The sequence below is a fragment of the Tursiops truncatus genome, chromosome 2, assembly GCF_011762595.2.
Source record: "Tursiops truncatus isolate mTurTru1 chromosome 2, mTurTru1.mat.Y, whole genome shotgun sequence".
NCBI lineage: Eukaryota > Metazoa > Chordata > Mammalia > Artiodactyla > Delphinidae > Tursiops > Tursiops truncatus.
The window spans coordinates 169377530-169395957 of NC_047035.1; the positions used below are offsets into that span (position 1 = coordinate 169377530).

Consider the following 18428-nt stretch of genomic DNA (forward strand, 5'->3'; position numbering starts at 1 on the left):
ACTCTTCTTCCAAGAGAAGTTAAAAGGCCCTATATTCTTGGGCTATTCTGAACAATTTATCTACCAGCCTTCAACTTGTCATAAAGCCAGACTGTGCGTTGAGACTAAAGATCTGTGCTCCCCAAATAAGGCCACAGAGCCTTAATCAGTGGTTCTCCTCTGGAGAGCTTTTTAAATAAAACAGCTTTCTACATTTCATTTCACACCTACTGAGTCCCTGAAAGTAGGAATAATTTACTTTTAAAGTTAAGTTCTACAGCCGATTCTGTACATCAGCTAGGTTTTTGAACCACCCAGACTAAGAGAGACGTTTGCAAACTCGCTGTGCTCTGCAGATAGTAGATGCTCAAGGAGTTGGCTGATTGATTGACCTAACAGAGACACTTTTTTCCTAACATTTTCCTTCTGTGAACATTTTCTGATACCTACTTTATGCATGTTATATAGGCTGAATGTCTGTGTTCTCCCAAAATTCATAATTTGAATTTCTGACTACAGTGTGATGGTGGTATGTGAAGGTGGGGCCTTTAGATGATAATTAGCTCATGAGGGGGGGGGACCCGTGTGATGGGATTTTAGTGTCCCTGTGAGAAGAGGAAGCAGATTTCTCACCACCTCCATGCCCATGCACAGAGGAAAGGCCATGTGAGTGCACAGTGAGAAGGTGGCTGAGAGCCAGGAAGTGGGCCCCTACCAGGAACCACATCTGCCAGCACCTTGGGCTTGGACATCCCAACAGCCACCAGAACTGTGAGAAGTAGCCACCCAGTCTCTGGTGATTGTTATGCAGCCCTATGCCAAGAGCACAGGCCATGAGAGACACTGGGGGACACACAGATCGAGTCAGCTTTAACCAAGACACTTAATAAGCCACATCTAGTGTCATTTTACTGTCTTAAGCATGCTGCACTAGCCTGGAGTGAGCCTCGTCCACTTACATTCTGAAAATGAGGACCTTACGTGGAGGATGAAATTTACATAAATTAAAATGACATGGCACGGAACTGGGGGGAAGACAGATACTTTCCTGCGCCCTAATGGCACCTAACCTAACCTCGAAGAAGGAAGTAAAATGCTCATGAGGCTACTTACTGTAGAGGGCAGCTTATGTTCTAGTGCAGAACCTCGTGTTACGAAGCAGGTAACTATAAGTTAACTATTTTCCCACTGATAAAGGATGTAGCTTAAAACTGCATTTTTAAAAGCTGCTTTTAAATGGAGGCGGAGGGGGAATAGAAACCGTCATCCAGCTCCCATTTTACCAGTGAGGAGGGAGGCCCGGAGAAGATGTGTGACGGTGCGCAGTCAGGAGACCGAAGTCCAGTGTTCTGTATTACAACTACAGTTGTTTAAACAAACAGCTATTTATCTTCTTTTCTAAAGGACTTAAGGTGACTAAGATGTCTAGGGTCTATACTCGGAGTCACCCTGGTCTCCAAATTATGGCTTCATTTTGAGCCACGGATTAATTTGTTATAGCTCCTCCACTAATGTGCCAGTTACCTTTCTGTGGAACTTTTTTGTATCACCTCTAAGTTGGACAGTTTCATGTTCTTCTGGATCAGTGACTATACCAGTATCGTGGTATGTTTCAACTGTAAAAATAATCTGTCAAAACATTTTCACATTAACTCACCTGTATGTATCTGGAAAAAAAAGTAAAGTTTCTATACTATTAGAAGTTTATTCTGACATTATGTATTCTTTGTTATGACAATATAAAATTTTGAAATTTCTCTCTATGAAAATGGGAAGGCATATAACAGAAAACACAGTAAAGTGTTGAAATCCTTAACATTTACACAAACTGATAACACACCTAAACCTAATAAAAAAAGACAAATGTCATAATTCATAGGTACTTTCCACCATCGTGTACTGCTGATGTCTGTATAAACTGGTATAAGCTACTGGAAAACAATTGGGCAATATGTATGTATCAGGCACCATAATTTCTACAATTTAACCCAATAATGAGAGCTGTGAAACAGACTTACATATAATGTCGCTCATCACAATATTTATAAAAGTGAAAAGTTCAAAATAACCTAACATGTACGACAGATTAAATATACCATCATATAGTCACGGCATTCAAAAAATTACCACAGACGTGTACAAAGGTGGGAAAATACCCTATATAATAAGGAAAAAAGTCAAAACTACCCAGAAATGATAAAATATGAGAGTAAATCTTCATTACCTTGGGTTAAGCAACAGTTTCTTAGATATGACACCAAAAGCAAAAAAAGCACAAGCTATAAAAGAAATTAAATTGGACTTCATCAAAAATTTAAAATTTTACACTTCCAAAGACATCATGAAGAAAGTAAAAAAGACAGCTTTCACAGACCAGAGCACCCTGAAAAGCGGTCTTGCAGGGAAACCCACACCTGGGACGCAGGTCATTCTTCTTACCTGAGTCTAGGTGGATTGTTCTTGCTCTCTTCAGTTTTCCAAGTGGTTTATACTTCGGCTCAGTACTTTGGGAAGATCGGCATAAAGGCTTTAAGCTGAAATGAATACGAATATTTTATTTTTCCTGTTGGGAAGTTGCTGGAATGTAAGCATCACTTTTAGAGATTATAAAAACCTAACTATGGGGGAAACCATACCACTACTTTTCAAAACTGAAAAGCATTGTTTAATAATTAAAAATTACTTCAGGGACTTCCCTGGTGGCACAGTGGTTAAGAATCCACCTGCCAATGCAGGGGGCACGGTACGAGCCCTGGTCCAGGAAGATCCCACATGCCGCGGAGCAACTAAGCCTGTGTGCCACAACTACTGAGCCTGCGCTCTACAGCCTGTGAGCCACAACTACTGAGCCCGCGTGCCACAACTGAAGCCCGCGCGCCTACAGCCTGTGCTCCGCAAAAAAGAAGCCACCACAATGAGAAGCCCACACCCAGCGACAGAGTAGCTCCCTCTTGCCGCAACTAGAGAAAGCCTGCGCGCGTGCAGCAACGAACACCCAACAAAGCCAAAAATAAATAAAATTAGGGGCTTCCCTGGTGGCGCAGTGGTTGAGAGTCCGCCTGCCAATGCAGGGGACATGGGTTCGTGCCCCGGTCCGGGAAGATCCCACATGCCGCGGAGCGGCTGGGCCCGTGAGCCACGGCCGCTGAGCCTGCGTGTCCGGAGCCTGTGCTCCGCAGCGGGAGAGGCCGCAACAGTGAGAGGCCCGCGTACCACAAAAATAAATAAATAAATTCATTTTTTTTAAAAATTCAGTATAATAAAGTGGTAAATACAAGCACTTAAAACAACCTGGTAGATATTCATCTAATTGTAGGATTGGGGGGAAAGCAAAACTTTTATCTTTGTTCTTACGCTGCAGAAAAGCAGGTCCTATTCTAATAACCTATTAAGCAATAGAGGAACACGTTCTGGCATTCAGGGAATTCAGTATCGCAACGGCTTCCTTATGCCAGATTCCCAGAAGCGTTTAGGATTTTATGTTAACACACTCACGTGAGGAAAGCCCATGTACTCCCAACCAGTACCATATTTACAGCCACACCCATTTTACATCCTTGCCCCTGGTTTCCGGCCCAAAACTATTCTCTGGATCCATCCTGCCCAAAAACACAAGTCCCACAAGTAGTAACTACTCACATTTCCTGAACTTTACCCATAGTTGTGCCTAACGGGATGACATTTGGATATACATTCACAGGATAGATGTAGCTCAAGAAATCTTTAATCTGGAAGAAGGAAAATAAAATGCATCAGTTATCTCTATGGTGAAGAGCCCCAGCGTTAGAGCAGCAGATAAAGGGATGCGGGGAAAGAGAAGTAGAAGTCTCTCAAGACTCTGGTCCCAATGCCAGCTGCACGTGGGGAGCACCTGGGGACCTCCTAGGAGAAGACAGACCCAACCCCAAAAGTCCCCTAACTGAGCTATGATGGGGCCTGGAGGTCAGTAGGTTTGGACGTTCTTCAGGTGATTCTGTTCTCCGGTAAGGAGTGAGGATCACTGATGAACGGGATGCAGAGGCTCCGTTTCTTCAGATGACATTAGTTCCCTTATCTAGGGTCACTCACCCGTAGTTAACCTCCCCTTCAAGGAAGTGAGGATTCATCTGAGTATTTAAGACGCACAAGGAAACAAGGTCTGAGAGTTGCATTTCTTTCCTCCGACATAATCGTTAGCAATACCAAGGGGCACCACATCTTTGAGGCTGCTTGATTTGTTCTCAGGGTTTATTCTAATCTAAACAAGGACATGCCAAAACATCGTGAATACCTTGATTTTCTGCAAAGCTCAGAATGCTAAACAGGAGGGCTTCTGTCACTATTCCTCAAAACACCTCTAACAACCCAGAAGAGCTTCTGCTTTGCCACTTATTAGATCTTGGTGAGCTTGTGGTCTCGGTTAAGTTACCTAACGTCTCTGAGTCTTAGAGTCTTCATCTAAAAGTATAAATGAGATAATGTGGGTAAAGTGCTTAGCCCTGGTACCTGGCACATAGTTGAACATTCAATAAAACTGTCTATTACAAAGTTGGTAATGACAACACAAAGATTTTTATTCCCTTCTGCAAATGGGGAGACAGAGACACAAAGTAGTTATTAGCACCCAACTTTTTCAAATAAAGCACCAAGTCAAAAGAGGTAGGGAACCCAGGAATTATTAATAACTCTATATTCAAATAAAATGGGAACCTTAAGACAAAGGGGAAAGACAGGAACAGATACATTCTTTGGATACTTCTCATAAACAATTTCCTTTGTACTTTCAGAGTAGGCATGCAAAAAGAAGCCATTATTTACCTTGCCCACAACCTATATGATTTGCATAATCAATCCAGAGTCGAGGCTGGTAGAAATCTGAGGCTTTTGAAGGGAATAAGAATGAAGAGAGTCTGGTCAGACCCACACCAGAAATGGCCCCTATCTACTCAGAGATGAAGTGGCCACAAGGAGACAAGAGGTACCCAGGAGAGGGCATCCTCTCCCACTGGTCCACACCGATGCCCTTTCTTCAGATGCCTGCCTTAAAACTACCCATTAACACAGTCCGTTCTGGTTCTGTGCAGTAGTTCCACTCCATAAGCCACTGCAGACAGTAGACCACTGTTCCTGGGGGAAATAAATACAGTGTTTCCCTGAACCTCCAGTCACAGCGCTTTGTCAACCGATCAAGTACACAACCTTCTTTTATGTGTGCTTCTCTTTAAAGATGTCGTCTGTAGAATACACTGTTGATCCATGAACACTGAGCTCATAGCCAGTGGCGCTGCAGCTCACGCCTGTAGAGAACTTACCCGACACAGGCACCGCCTCAGCAGGGCACATCTCGGCCTTCCTGGAGCTTAGGAACACTTGAGAGCACTTCAGCGCTACACTTGGAGGCTGTTTCAAACGGCAAAATCACCCCCAAAAAGCACACAAATATGGAAAACGCAGCAGTAAAGAGACGGCAAAGAGGACACTCGTTTACAGCCCGGGAGCTGAAACAAGAAGGCAGGCCACCATGTGCGACCTGAGTCGGGAATGTGCGTGTCGGACGACTCAAATCTTTTGCGGCCCTGCCGTGCACGTCTGCAAATGACCACAGAGCGCCACTCGCGCTGATGTGGGGATTCAAACAAATGTCAGTGAGCAGGCAGATTTGTAAATGAGGAATCCGCAAATAATGAGGATCAACCGTACTTGGGGGAAAAAAAAAAAAGAAATGATCTTTAAATCTATTCACATTTGTTTTCCTTTTTTTTGGGGTCTCGCCATGCGGCATGCGGGATCTTCCTTCCCTGACCAGGGATGGAACCCGTGCCCCCTGCAGTGGATGCGCGGAGTTCTAACTACTGGACCGCTGGGGAATGCCCCCTACTATTTACATTTTTAAATATAGTTCAGCGTGTTCTATACACAGGATATAGGCGTATTAATTAAAGCAGTTTTCCGGAAAGCCTCTCTCTTCTCACTGGACACAGTGAGAGAAGGTGAGTAACCAGAGCTCAGGGTAACCCCGCCAAAAGCAGGATAACTGCTGTCATCCGAGGAGAGAGGGAAGAGAGGAAGCAGGTCAGCCGCTCCACCCCTCTACCCAAGCAGCAGGGAGATGCCTCCCCATTGGGAGCTAACTTTATAGAATCCCAGGAAGGCTGTGCTTCCCAACTTGGCTGCTAACTATACTGAAGAAGAGAAATAAGAGCAGTTTTGACTGAAAAGTTTTCCCCAATTAGAGGCCCTCCCTGTGGCTGAGACAGAAAAGGATGCTGAGGGGTAAGAGGAAGGTTGAGCAACAGCGATGCTGGGCCAGATGCCTAGCCCAGGACAGATCACCAGGAAGGGGCTTTGACAACAACGTAAAAGTCAGGATAAACTGATAAAGAAAACGTTAACTGGATTATACCATCCAGATGAATTACTTCCAGGCTACTCTCAAATAATCCATTTGCACCTGGAAGCTAAGCCCAGCTATTGAAGAGAGATGTCACTGGGGTACTTTGATACCAAATAATCATTTACAGTTTTCTGGCTGACTTGAAAAGAATGCTGCTACCTGACCCCAATGTTCATAGCAGCACAATTTACAATCGCCAAGACATGGAAGCAACCTAAGTGTCCATCAACAGACGAATGGATAAAGAAGATGTGGTACATATATACAATGGGATATTACTCAGCCATAAAAAAGAATGAAATAATGCCATTTGCAGCAACATGGGCGGACCCAGAGATTATCATACTAAGTGAAGAAAGTCAGAAAAAGCCAAGTATTATATCACTTATATGTGAAATCTAAAAAGTGATACAAATGAACTTATTTACAGACATAGAAAACAGACTTATGGTTACCAAGGGGAAAGGGGGCAGGGGAGGGATAAGTTAGGAGTTTGGGATTAACAGATACACACACTACTATATATAAAATAGATAAACAACAAGGACCTACTGTATGGCACAGGGAACTATATTCAATATTTTGTAATAACCTATAAGGGAAAAGAATCTGAAAAAGAATGTAGATAAATATATATATTTATATATATAAATAACTGAGTCACTTTACTGTACACCAGAAACTAACAACATTGTAAACCAACCATACTTCAATAAAAAATTTTTAAAAAATGCTGCTACCTGGAGCTCTGCAAGAATCCACCTGTTCAAATCATCACCATGCCCATGCTCACTGCTGCAGAGCTATATCCATGTACCCCCAATACAAAAATAATCACTATCAGGGAAATGCGTTAAGTGCAGAAGAGGCAAAACTAAAATTATGTATGACTTAAAGTGTCATAAAAAGCCAGCTTTTATATTGCTTTTTCTCCAATACATGAAATTACTGAATCCCTGCACTTGTAAGATGCTAGCATTTACTTTGGAAATGCATGAGGATTCTGCAAATAAATTACATATGTCAGGTTCCCATTCTAGTATGTCAATTTCCTATATAAAAAGTACCATAACGGGGACTTTCCTGGCGGTCCAGTGGTTAGGACTCTCAGCTTCCACTGCAGGGGTCACGGGTTCGGTCCCTGGTCGGGGAACTAAGATCCCGCATTTCGTGTGGCACAGGCAAAAAAAAAAGTACCATAACAATACCATTTTAAGCCCTCTTCAACTGAATAATTCTACTATACTATGTCCTAAGGACAGGGTCTACACCTCAGTCACCTTTGTTCTTCCTCATTGCTGAATATTCAGGACAATTTTTTAAACGGCTTTTCAGTACAATCAAATTTTGGAAGAGGCCAAGAATCTGCACAGTACCCTAAGGCTACCAATAATGAGATTTTATCTGTAGTACTCCTTCAAATAAGATTTATGATTATTTTTTTTTCAATCTTCTTTTTTTCTTACTGAAGTATAGTTGATGTACAATATTATATGTAAGTTACAGGTACACAATGCAGTGATTTACAACTTTGAAAGGTTATACTCCACATATAGTTATTATAGAATACTGGCCATATTCCCTGGCTTGTATAATGTTGGAGTATCTTCTTTTATCTTCTTAACTATTACTTCCTTGGGGAAGCTTTTTATGTTTTGCTTGTTTGCTTTTTAATTTTATTTATTAAACTATAGTTGATTTACAATATTGTGTTAGTTTCAGGTGTACAGCTTCAGATTCTTTTCCATTATAGGTCATCACAAGACACTGAATACAGTTCCAAGTGCTAAACAGTCAGATTTACGATTTTTTACGACACATGAACAGAACTGAAGTGGGGAATTTAAAATACATTTAGAAAGCAAGTTGGAAAGAAAACCTTAATCATATGTTTTCTTCAATGTTTAGGCTGAAAACAAGTGATGATAGCAATTTCCTTTAGACTTAGTAACACAGCTCATCCACTGAGATGTCTTCCCTAAATTTCTTTAGGAAAAGCCACAACCTGTCTTAAGCGGTAGAAAAAGAGATGCCCGCAGAAGCCACAAAGGGGAGTATATGAGGTCCTCTTACCTCACTGTAGGAGGAGTGAAAAGAAAAGCAGGCTCTGTACGAACTCGCTCCAGTCCTAAAGTGAGACGAAAACACAAAATTAAAGGTCACTTATCAAAACTAAGCTAAGTTCTAAATTTCAAGTCTTCTTATTCAGGCTCCTGCAGTATGAAATCACCTTACCAAAAAGAATTTCTTCCTGGGACAAGGGGGAACTCTTTCCAGAAATGTAAATTTTTGTAGACATTCTGAATGGCCAACGTTAAGGAAATTTGCTAAAACGTGGTGATCAGTATGGGACTCCTCTACTCCACCAAAGGCTTCTACTTCATACAACGTCAGTTCCTAACTCTCTGCCAGGCAAGAGGCCCTGTCTCTAACCCTCTCATCTGTCTAACTCAAGTAGACCCCAGGCAATACTGGCTAATGGTATTAGCCAATAGACAGCTTTGAAAGCCGCATCTCTTTAGTTTAAATAGAGTTTAAATTTCAGAAGTTATTTTCTACAATTATAATATATCCTCTTCTTAGGCTTAGGCTAGATTGCATTTCAACTATCGATTTACCTCAAGGCAAGGTTTCTCTCGAAAGACACTCCTTGCTTACCTCACAATGACATTGGTTTTTCTGGCTCTTTCTCCAAACCACATAGTGGATGGCTTAATGCTGATTGTGTGGAGTGGAATTCTATTTTTGGAGGTAACGCCACAGGGTAACTTATTCCACTGAAAATATTCCTCTGCCTAAAAAAGATTTTAAAAATATAGTAAAGCAGTTTAATATTTTCAACAAATCTGTTTGTAGGCAGGGCCTCAAAAACAAATGTAGATGGGTTTTCAGACATGAAAAATATATATATATATATAGACATGAGGAAACAGGTAAGCCCAAATTGAGGAACGTTCCACAAAACAACTGACCTGAACTCTTCAAATATGTCAGTGTGATGAAAGAAAAGCAAAAGGTTTGAGACTTGATCTACATGAAAAGAAACTGAAGAGGCCTGAGCAAATGCAAAAGATGATTCTTAATAAAATCCTGGATGACTGTATTAAGAACAGGAGGCCCTGCTCTTCCCTCCACAAGCCATAAAGGACATGATCGGGACAACTAGGGAAATTTGAATATGGACTCCATCACATCCAGTAGGGTCGTATCAATGCTAAACTTCCTGAGTGTGGGAACTGTACTGTGGTCGTGCAGGAGAACGTCCTTGTTTATGGCAAAGTGTCATGGCATCTGCAACTGACTCTCAAGTGGATTGGGGGATGGGGGTGCTAGTTACACAGAGACAGACACAGAGTACGTCAGGGAGCAGACGTGACGGTGTTAACACACGGGAAGCCAGAGGAAGAAGACGCGGTGTTTGTATGACCCAGTGATTCCACACCCGGGTATATATCCAGAAAAAAAACCAAAAACACTAATTTGAAAAGATACATGCACCCCAATGTTCATAGCAGCATTATTTACAACTGCCAAGATATGGAATCAACTTAAGTGTCCATCAACAAATGAATGAATAAAGAAGATGTGGTGTATAAAAATATATACAATGAACTACTACTCAGCCATAAAAAAGAATAAAATTTTGCCATCTGCAACAACATGGATGGACTTGTAGGGTATTATGCTAAGTGAAATAAGTCAGACAGAGAAAGACAAATACTGTATGATATATGTAGAATCTAAAAAATACAACAAACTAGTGAATATAACAAAACTCACAGATATAGAGAATAAACTAGTGGTTATCAGTGGGGAGAGGGAAGGGGGAGGGGCAAATAAGGGCATGGGACTAAGAGGTACAAACTCTTAGGTTTAAAATGAGCTACAAGGATATATGGTACAACACACGGAATAGAGCCAATATTTTATAGTAGCTATAAATGGAATACAACCTTTAAAAACTGAATCACTACATTGTACAACTGTAACATATAACATTGTACATCAACTACACTTCAATTTAAAATAAAAGAGTACATGGTGTTCTTTGTACTAGTCTAACAAATTTACTGCTTTAAATTTTTTTTTTTTTTTTGTGGCACGCGGGCCTCTCACTGTCGTGGCCTCTCCCGTTGCGGAGCACAGGCTCCAGACGCGCAGGCTCAGCGGCCATGGCTCATGGGCCCAGCCGCTCCGCGGCATGTGGGATCCTCCCGGACCGGGGCACGAACCCGTGTCCCCTGCATCGGCAGGTGCACTCTCAACCACTGCGCCACCAGGGAAGCCCTGCTTTAAAATTTATCAAAATAAAGTTGGAGAAGAAAGTAACATGTGTTTTTAAAAGGTTGAAAACCAATGCGACTATTTTCCCAAAGACACTACATTTAGATAGGAATCCTTCAAAACCATGAACACTCCATCCAAATCAGACATCACTGGAGCACTTTTGGTGCTGTTTCTCACGAGGCTGTGGATGAGTGCTCCAGGGCTGTGCAGGCTGCTCTGTTGAATATTTTTAAGGCTATGTGACCTGAGACACATACCTTAAGCTGCTAGAAGTAGTGTTTCAAGGCGAGTAGCCATGTGGGAAATGACAGAGGGTGAGTTAAGCTACTTTGTGGTTTGTGAGAAAATTTAGACCAAAAAGAAATCTGCCAATTAAAATATTTACGGGGCATGGTAGGGGCAAAGACTACAAGTCCAAAAGAAAAAGGACAAAACAGTTTCTACTTTGTATCTACATTGTTTTTATCCATCCATTAATTCATTGCATGTGTATGTGTACATATACAAACAGAATGATGAAATAAATTCATGATGCAAGTTATGGTATGCAGCTGACCAATCATCAAAAGTAATTTCTTACCTAGTAGCTCTCCTGCAGTGGTCTGAAATAGAATCTTCCATGCTATGGATAAGAATCGTTTTTTGTTGTTGTTGTTTTTAAATTTTGCTTTACTTTAGTGCTGAGCAACTTTACTTTAGGATTTTGGCTGATGGAGCTAATATCACTGTTTATTTTTTAATTTATTTATTTTATTTATTTTTATTTTTGGCAGTGTTGGGCCTTTGTTGCTGTGCGTGGGCTTTCTCCAGTTGCGTCAAGCGGGGGCTACTCTTCGTTGCGGTGCACGGGCTTCTCATTGCGGCGGCCTCTCGTTGCAGAGCATGGGCTCTAGGCATGCAAGCCTCAATAGTTGGGGCGCATGGGCTCAGTAGTTGTGGCGCACGGGTTTAGGTGCTCCACGGCATGTGAGATCTTCCTGGACCAGGGCTCGAACCCGTGTCCCCTGCATTGGCAGGCGGATTCCCAACCACTGCGCCACCAGGGAAGCCCTAATATTACTGTTACAATGATTATCTAAATGTATAAATGCACTGTTTACTAAAATAAAAATTACTCAGCATATGAATGCTAAGATTAAAGATTTAGAGAACAATTAGGATCACACATACCCCTACATGTAAGATGACTAATTAGTAGCAGTGACATTGAATGACAATATAAATTAAAATGGAAATGTTGAAGGCCAATTTAAAATTTAACACCTGGCAGGTAATAAGAGAAGGGAGTTCTATGGTGGCATCAGAAAACCAATTACCAGTGAGTTTCAAAGACACTAAAAACATTCATTTGAAATTGGACCAGCAATACATGTAACTATTTCAAAATTCAAAGCAAAGTTATATCTAGATATTTATCTCAAATGAGGAGAAGGAAAATAAAGTTTATAAATGCGCACGTGTCATGAGTCTCAGAAGTAAATCACGGGCTTTCCTGGTGGCGCAGTGGTTAAGAATCTGCCTGCCAATGCAGGGGACACAGGTTCAAGCCCTGGTCCGGGAAGATCCCACATGCCGCGGAACAACTAAGCCTGTGAGCCACAAATACTGAGCCTGTGCTCTGGAGCCTGCGAGCCACAACTACTGAGCCCACGTGCCACAACTACTGAAGCCCGCACACCTAGAGCCTGTGCTCCGCAACAAGAGAAGCCACTGCAATGAGAAGCCTGCGCCTCGCAAGGAAGAGAAGTCCCCCACTCGCCGCAACTAGAGAAAGCCTGCACAGAAACGAAGACCTAAGGCAGCCAAACATAAATAAATAAATAAATTTATTTTTTTAAAAAGTAAATCACAACGGGTTGTGATTGTTTTCTTAAATTATAAGCTCTAACATGTTACTAATTTCCTTACAAATAAACTGTTCATTACATAAGTCATTACAAATAAACACGTATCAGTTGTATAAATATATTTCATTAATAATTAAAAGTACTGAGACTCTGGGAGGGCTCATGCCAAGGGGTACTTCCCACAACTTCTGCTGCCAGTGTCCTTGCCCCACGGTGAGCCACAGCCCCCACCCCCCACCACCTCTGCAGGAGACCCTTCAACACTAGCAGGAACAAAAGCCTTAAGCCAAGAAAGAAAGGACACCAAACCCTGTGATCCTCATGCCACAGCTGAAGACCCATTGTGTCTCAGGAAATGGAACAGAAAAAAGAACCCAAAAAACCTACCCTTTGTAATAGAGATACACCAGAAATACATCTACACGGGAACAACTCCTACAGAACACCTACTGAACGCTGGCAGGAGACCTCAGACCTCCCAAAAGGCAAGAAACCCCCCACGTACTTGGGTAGGGCAAAAGAATAAACAGAGACAAAAGGATAGGGATAGGACCTGCACCAGTGGGAGGGAGCCATGAAGGAGGGAAGGTTTCCATACACTAGGAGCCCCTTTGCGGGCGGAGACTGCGGGTGGCGGAGGGGGGAAGCTTCGGAGCCGCGGAGGAGAGCGCAGCAACGGGGGTGTGGGGGCAAAGCGGAGAGATTCCCGCACAGAGGATCAGTGCCAATCGGCACTCACCAGCCCGAGAGGCTTGTCTGCTCCCCCGCCGGGGCGGGCGGGGCTGGGAGCTGAGGCTCGGGCTTCGGTCCGGTCCGAGCGCAGGGAGAGGACTGGGGTTGGGGGCGTGAACACAGCCTACAGGGGGTTAGTGCACCACGGCTAGCCGGGAGGGAGTCCGGGAAAAGTCTGGAGCTGCCGAAGAGGCAAGAGACTTTTTCTTCCCTCTTTGTTTCCTGGTGCGCGAGGAGAGGGGATTAAGAGCGCTGCTTAAAGGAGCTCCAGAGACGGGCGCGAGCCACGGCTAACAGCGCGGACCCCAGAGACGGGCATGAGACACTAAGGCTGCTGCTGCCGCCACCAGGAAGCCTGTGTGCGAGCACAGGTCACTCTCCACACCCCCATTCTGGGGAGCCTGTGCAGCCCGCCACTGCCAGGGTCCCGGGATCCAGGGAAAACTCCCCCGGGAGAACGCACGGCACGCCTCAGGCTGGTGCAATGTCACGCCGGCCTCTGCCGCCGCCGCAGGCTCGCCCTGCCTCCGTGCTCCTCCCTCCCCCCGGCCTGAGTGAGCCAGAGCCCCCGAAGCAGCTGCTCCTTTAACCCCGTCCTGTCTGAGCGAAGAACAGACGCCCTCCTGTGACCTACACGCAGAGGCGGGGCCAAATCCAAACCTGAACCCCGGAGCTGTGAGAACAAAGAAGAGAAAGGGAAATCTCTCCCAGCAGCCTCAGAAGCAGTGGATTAAAGCTCCACAATCAATTTGATGTACCTGCATCTGTGGAATACCTGAATAGAAAACGAATCATCCCAAATTGAGGAGGTGGGCTTCGAGAGCAAGAGTTATGATTTTTTCCCCCTTTTCCTCTTTTTGTGAGTGTGTATGTGTATGCTTCTGTGTGAGATTTTGTCTGTATAGCTTTGCTCCCAACATTTGTCCTTGGGTTCTATCCGTCCATGTTTTTTTTTCTTTAAAAAAATTTTTTTTCTTAATAATTATTTTTTCTTTTAATAACTGTATTTTATTTTATCTTTATATTATATTATTTTATCTCCTTCCTTCCTTCCTCCCTCCCTCCCTCCCTCCCTCTCTCTCTCTCTCTCTCTCTCTCTCTCTCTTTCTTTCTTTCCCCTTTTATTCTGAGCCATGGGGATGAAAGGCTCTTGGTGCTGCAGCCAGGAGTCAGTGCTGTGCCTCTGAGGTGGGAGAGCCAACTTCAGAATACTGGTGCACAAGAGACCTCCCAGCACCACATAACATCAAATGGCGAAAATCTCCCAGAGATCTCCATCTCAACACTAGCACCCAGCTCCACTCAACGACCAGCAAGCTACAGTGCTGGACACACTATGCCAAACAACTAGCAAGACAGGAACACAACCCACCCATTAGCAGAGAGGCTGCCTAAAATCATAATAAGTCCACAGACACCCCAAAACACACCACCAGACGTGCACCTGCCCACCAGAAAGACAAGATCCAGCCTCATCCACCAGAACACAGCCACTAGTCCCCTCCACCAGGAAGCCTACACAACCCACTGAACCAACTTTAGCTACTGGGGACAGACACCAAAAACAACAGGAACTACAAAGCTGCAGCCTGCAAAAAAGGAGACCCCAAACACAGTAAGATAAGCAAAATGAGAAGACAGAAAAACACACAGCAGATGAAGGAGCAAGATAAAAACCCACCAGACCTAACAAATGAAGAGGAAATAGGCAGTCTACCTGAAAAAGAATTCAGAATAATGATAGTAAAGATGATCCAAAATCTTGAAAATAGAATAGAGAAAATGCAAGAAACATTTAACAAGGACCTAGAAAAACTAAAGATGAAACAAGCAATGATGAACAACACAATAAATGAAATTAAAAATACTCTAGATGGGATCAATAGCAGAATAACTGAGGCAGAAGAACAGATAAGTGACCTGGAAGATAAAATAGTGGAAATAACTACTGCAGAGCAGAATAAAGAAAAAAGAATGAAAAGAACTGAGGACAGTCTCAGAGGCCTCTGGAACAACATTAAATGCACCAACATTCGAATTATAGGGGTTCCAGAAGAAGAAGAGAAAAAGAAAGGGACTGAGAGAATATTTGAAGAGATTAGAGTTGAAAACTTCCCTAATATGGGAAAGGAAATAGTTAATCAAGTCCAGGAAGCACAGAGAGTCCCATACAGGATAAATCCAAGGAGAAATACGCCAAGACACATATTAATCAAACTGTCAAAAATTAAATACGAAGAAAACATGTTAAAAGCAGCAAGGGAAAAACAACAAATAACACACAAGGGAATCCCCATAAAGTTAACTGCTGATCTCTCAGCAGAAACCCTACAAGCCAGAAGGCAGTGGCAGGACATACTGAAAGTGATGAAGGAGAAAAACCTGCAACCAAGATTACTCTACCCAGCAAGGATCTCATTCAGATTTGATGGAGAAATCAAAACCTTTACAGACAAGCAAAAGCTGAGAGAGTTCAGCACCACCAACCCAGCTTTACAACAAATGCTAAAGGAACTTCTCTAGGCAAGAAACACAAGAGAAGATAAAGATCTACAATAACGATCCCAAAACAATTAAGAAAATGGGAATAGGAACATACATATCGATAATTACCTTAAATGTAAATGGACTAAATGCTCCCACCAAAAGACACAGATTGGCTGAATGGATACAAAAACTAGACCCATATATATGCTGTCTACAAGAGACCCACTTCAGACCTAGAGACACATACAGACTGAAGTAAGGGGATGGAAAAAGATATTCCATGCAAATGGAAACCAAAAGAAAGCTGGAGTAGCAATTCTCATATCAGACAAAATAGACTTTAAAATAAAGACTATTAGAAGAGACAAAGAAGGACACTACATAATGATCAAGGGATCGATCCAAGAAGAAGATATAACAATTGTAAATATTTATGCACCCAACATAGGAGCACCTCAATACATAAGGCAAATACTAACAGCCATAAAAGGGGAAATCGACAGTAACACATTCATAGTAGGGGACTTTAACACCCCCACTTTCACCAATGGACAGATCATCCAAAATGAAAATAAATAAGGAAACACAAGCTTTAAATGATACATTAAACAAGATGGACTTAATTGATATTTACAGGACATTCCATCCAAAAACAACAGAATACACATTTTTCTCAAGTGCTCATGGAAAATTCTCCAGAATAGATCATATCTTGGGTCACAAATCAAGCCTTGGTAAATTTAAGAAAATTGAAATTGTATCAAGTATCTTTTCTGACCACAACGCTATGAGACTAGATATCAATTACAGGAAAAGATCTGTAAAAAATAGAAACACATGGAGGCTAAACAATACACTCCTTAATAACGAAGTGATCACTGAAGAAATCAAACAGGAAATTAAAAAATACCTAGAAACAAATGACAGTGGAGACATGATGACCCAAAACCTATGGGATGAAGCAAAAGCAGTTCTAAGAGGGAAGTTTATAGCAATACAATCCTACCTTAAGAAACAGCAAACATCTCGAATAAACAACCTAAACTTGCACCTAAAGCAATTAGAGAAAGAAGAACAAAAACCCCCAAAGTTAGCAGAAGGAAAGAAATCATAAAAATCAGATCAGAAATAAATGAAAAAGAAATGAAGGAAACGATAGCAAAGATCAATAAAACTAAAAGCTGGTTCTTTGAGAAGATAAGGAAAATTGATAAACCATTAGCCAGACTCATCAAGAAAAAAAGGGAGAAGACTCAAATCAATAGAATTAGAAATGAAAAAGGAGAAGTAACAACTGACATTACAGAAATACAAAAGATCATGAGAGATTACTACAAGCAACTCTATGCCAATAAAATGGACAACCTGGAAGAAATGGACAAATTCTTAGAAATGCACAACCTGCCAAGACTGAATCAGGAAGAAATAGAAAATATGAATAGACCAATCACAAGCATGGAAATTGAAACTGTGATTAAAAATCTTCCAACAAACAAAAGCCCAGGACCAGATGGCTTCACAGGAGAATTCTACCAAACTTTTGGAGAAGAGGTAGCACCTATCCTTCTCAAACTCTTCCAAAATATAGCAGAGGGAGGAACACTCCCAAACTCATTCTACAAGGCCACCATCACCCTGATACCAAAACCAGACAAGGATGTCACAAAGAAAGAAAACTACAGGCCAATATCACTGATGAACATAGATGCAAAAATCCTCAACAAAATACTAGCAAACAGAATCCAACAGCACATTAAATGGATCATACACCATGATCAAGTGGGGTTTATTGCAGGAATGCAAGGATTCTTCAATATACGCAAATCAATCAACGTGATACACCATATTAACAAACTGAAGGAGAAAAACCATATGATCATCTCAATAGATGCAGAAAAAGCTTTCAACAAAATTCAACACCCATTTATGATAAAAACCCTCCAGAAAGTAGGCATAGAGGGAACTTTCCTCAACATAATAAAGGCCATATATGGCAAACCCACAGCCAACATCATCCTCAATGGTGAAAAACTGAAAGTATTTCCACTAAGATCAGGAACAAGACAAGGCTGCCCACTCGCACCACTCTTATTCAACATAGTTTTGGAAGATTTAGCCACAGCAATCAGAGAAGAAAAGTAAATAAAAGGAATCCAAATTGGAAAAGAAGAAGTAAAGCTGTCACTGTTTACAGATGACATGATACTATACATAGAGAATCCTCAAGATGCTACCAGAAGACTACTAGAGGTCATCAATGAATTTGGTAAAGTAGCAGGATACAAAATTAATGCACAGAAATCTCTGGCATTCCTATACACTAATGATGAAAAATCTGAAAGTGAAATCAAGAAAACACTCCCATTTACCACTGCAACAAAAAGAATAAAATATCTAGGAATAAACCTACCTAAGGAGACAAAAGACCTGTATGCAGAAAATTATAAGACACTGATGAAAGAAATTAAAGATGATACAAATAGATGGAGAGATATGCCATGTTCTTGGATTGGAAGAATCAACATTGTGAAAATGACTCTACTACCCAAAGCAATCTACAGATTCAATGCAATCCCTATCAAACTACCACTGGCATTCTTCACAGAACTAGAACAAAAAATTTCACAATTTGTATGGAAACACAAAAGACCCCGAATAGGCAAAGCAATTTTGAGAAAGAAAAACGGAGCTGGAGGAATCAGGCTCCCTGACTTCAGACTATA

General features: G+C 42.0%; 1 protein-coding gene across 5 annotated transcripts in view; it reads right to left on the reverse strand.

Annotated features, from left to right (window-relative positions):
- The window catches only part of DCLRE1C (DNA cross-link repair 1C), a 63756-nt gene that overhangs the window by 1931 nt on the left and 43397 nt on the right, over positions 1–18428 (reverse strand). For 4 of the 5 annotated variants that reach the window (XM_033852473.2, XM_019933480.3, XM_019933482.3 and 1 more), the window contains 4 exons: positions 9011–9147; positions 8426–8480; positions 3619–3707; positions 2419–2513 (listed from right to left, as the gene is read on the reverse strand). In XM_033852473.2, the coding sequence (XP_033708364.1) occupies positions 2419–2513; positions 3619–3707; positions 8426–8480; positions 9011–9147 (376 nt within the window). The remainder of the gene's footprint in view (positions 1–2418; positions 2514–3618; positions 3708–8425; positions 8481–9010; positions 9148–18428) is intronic. The other variant, XM_019933481.3, reaches the window with a different exon arrangement.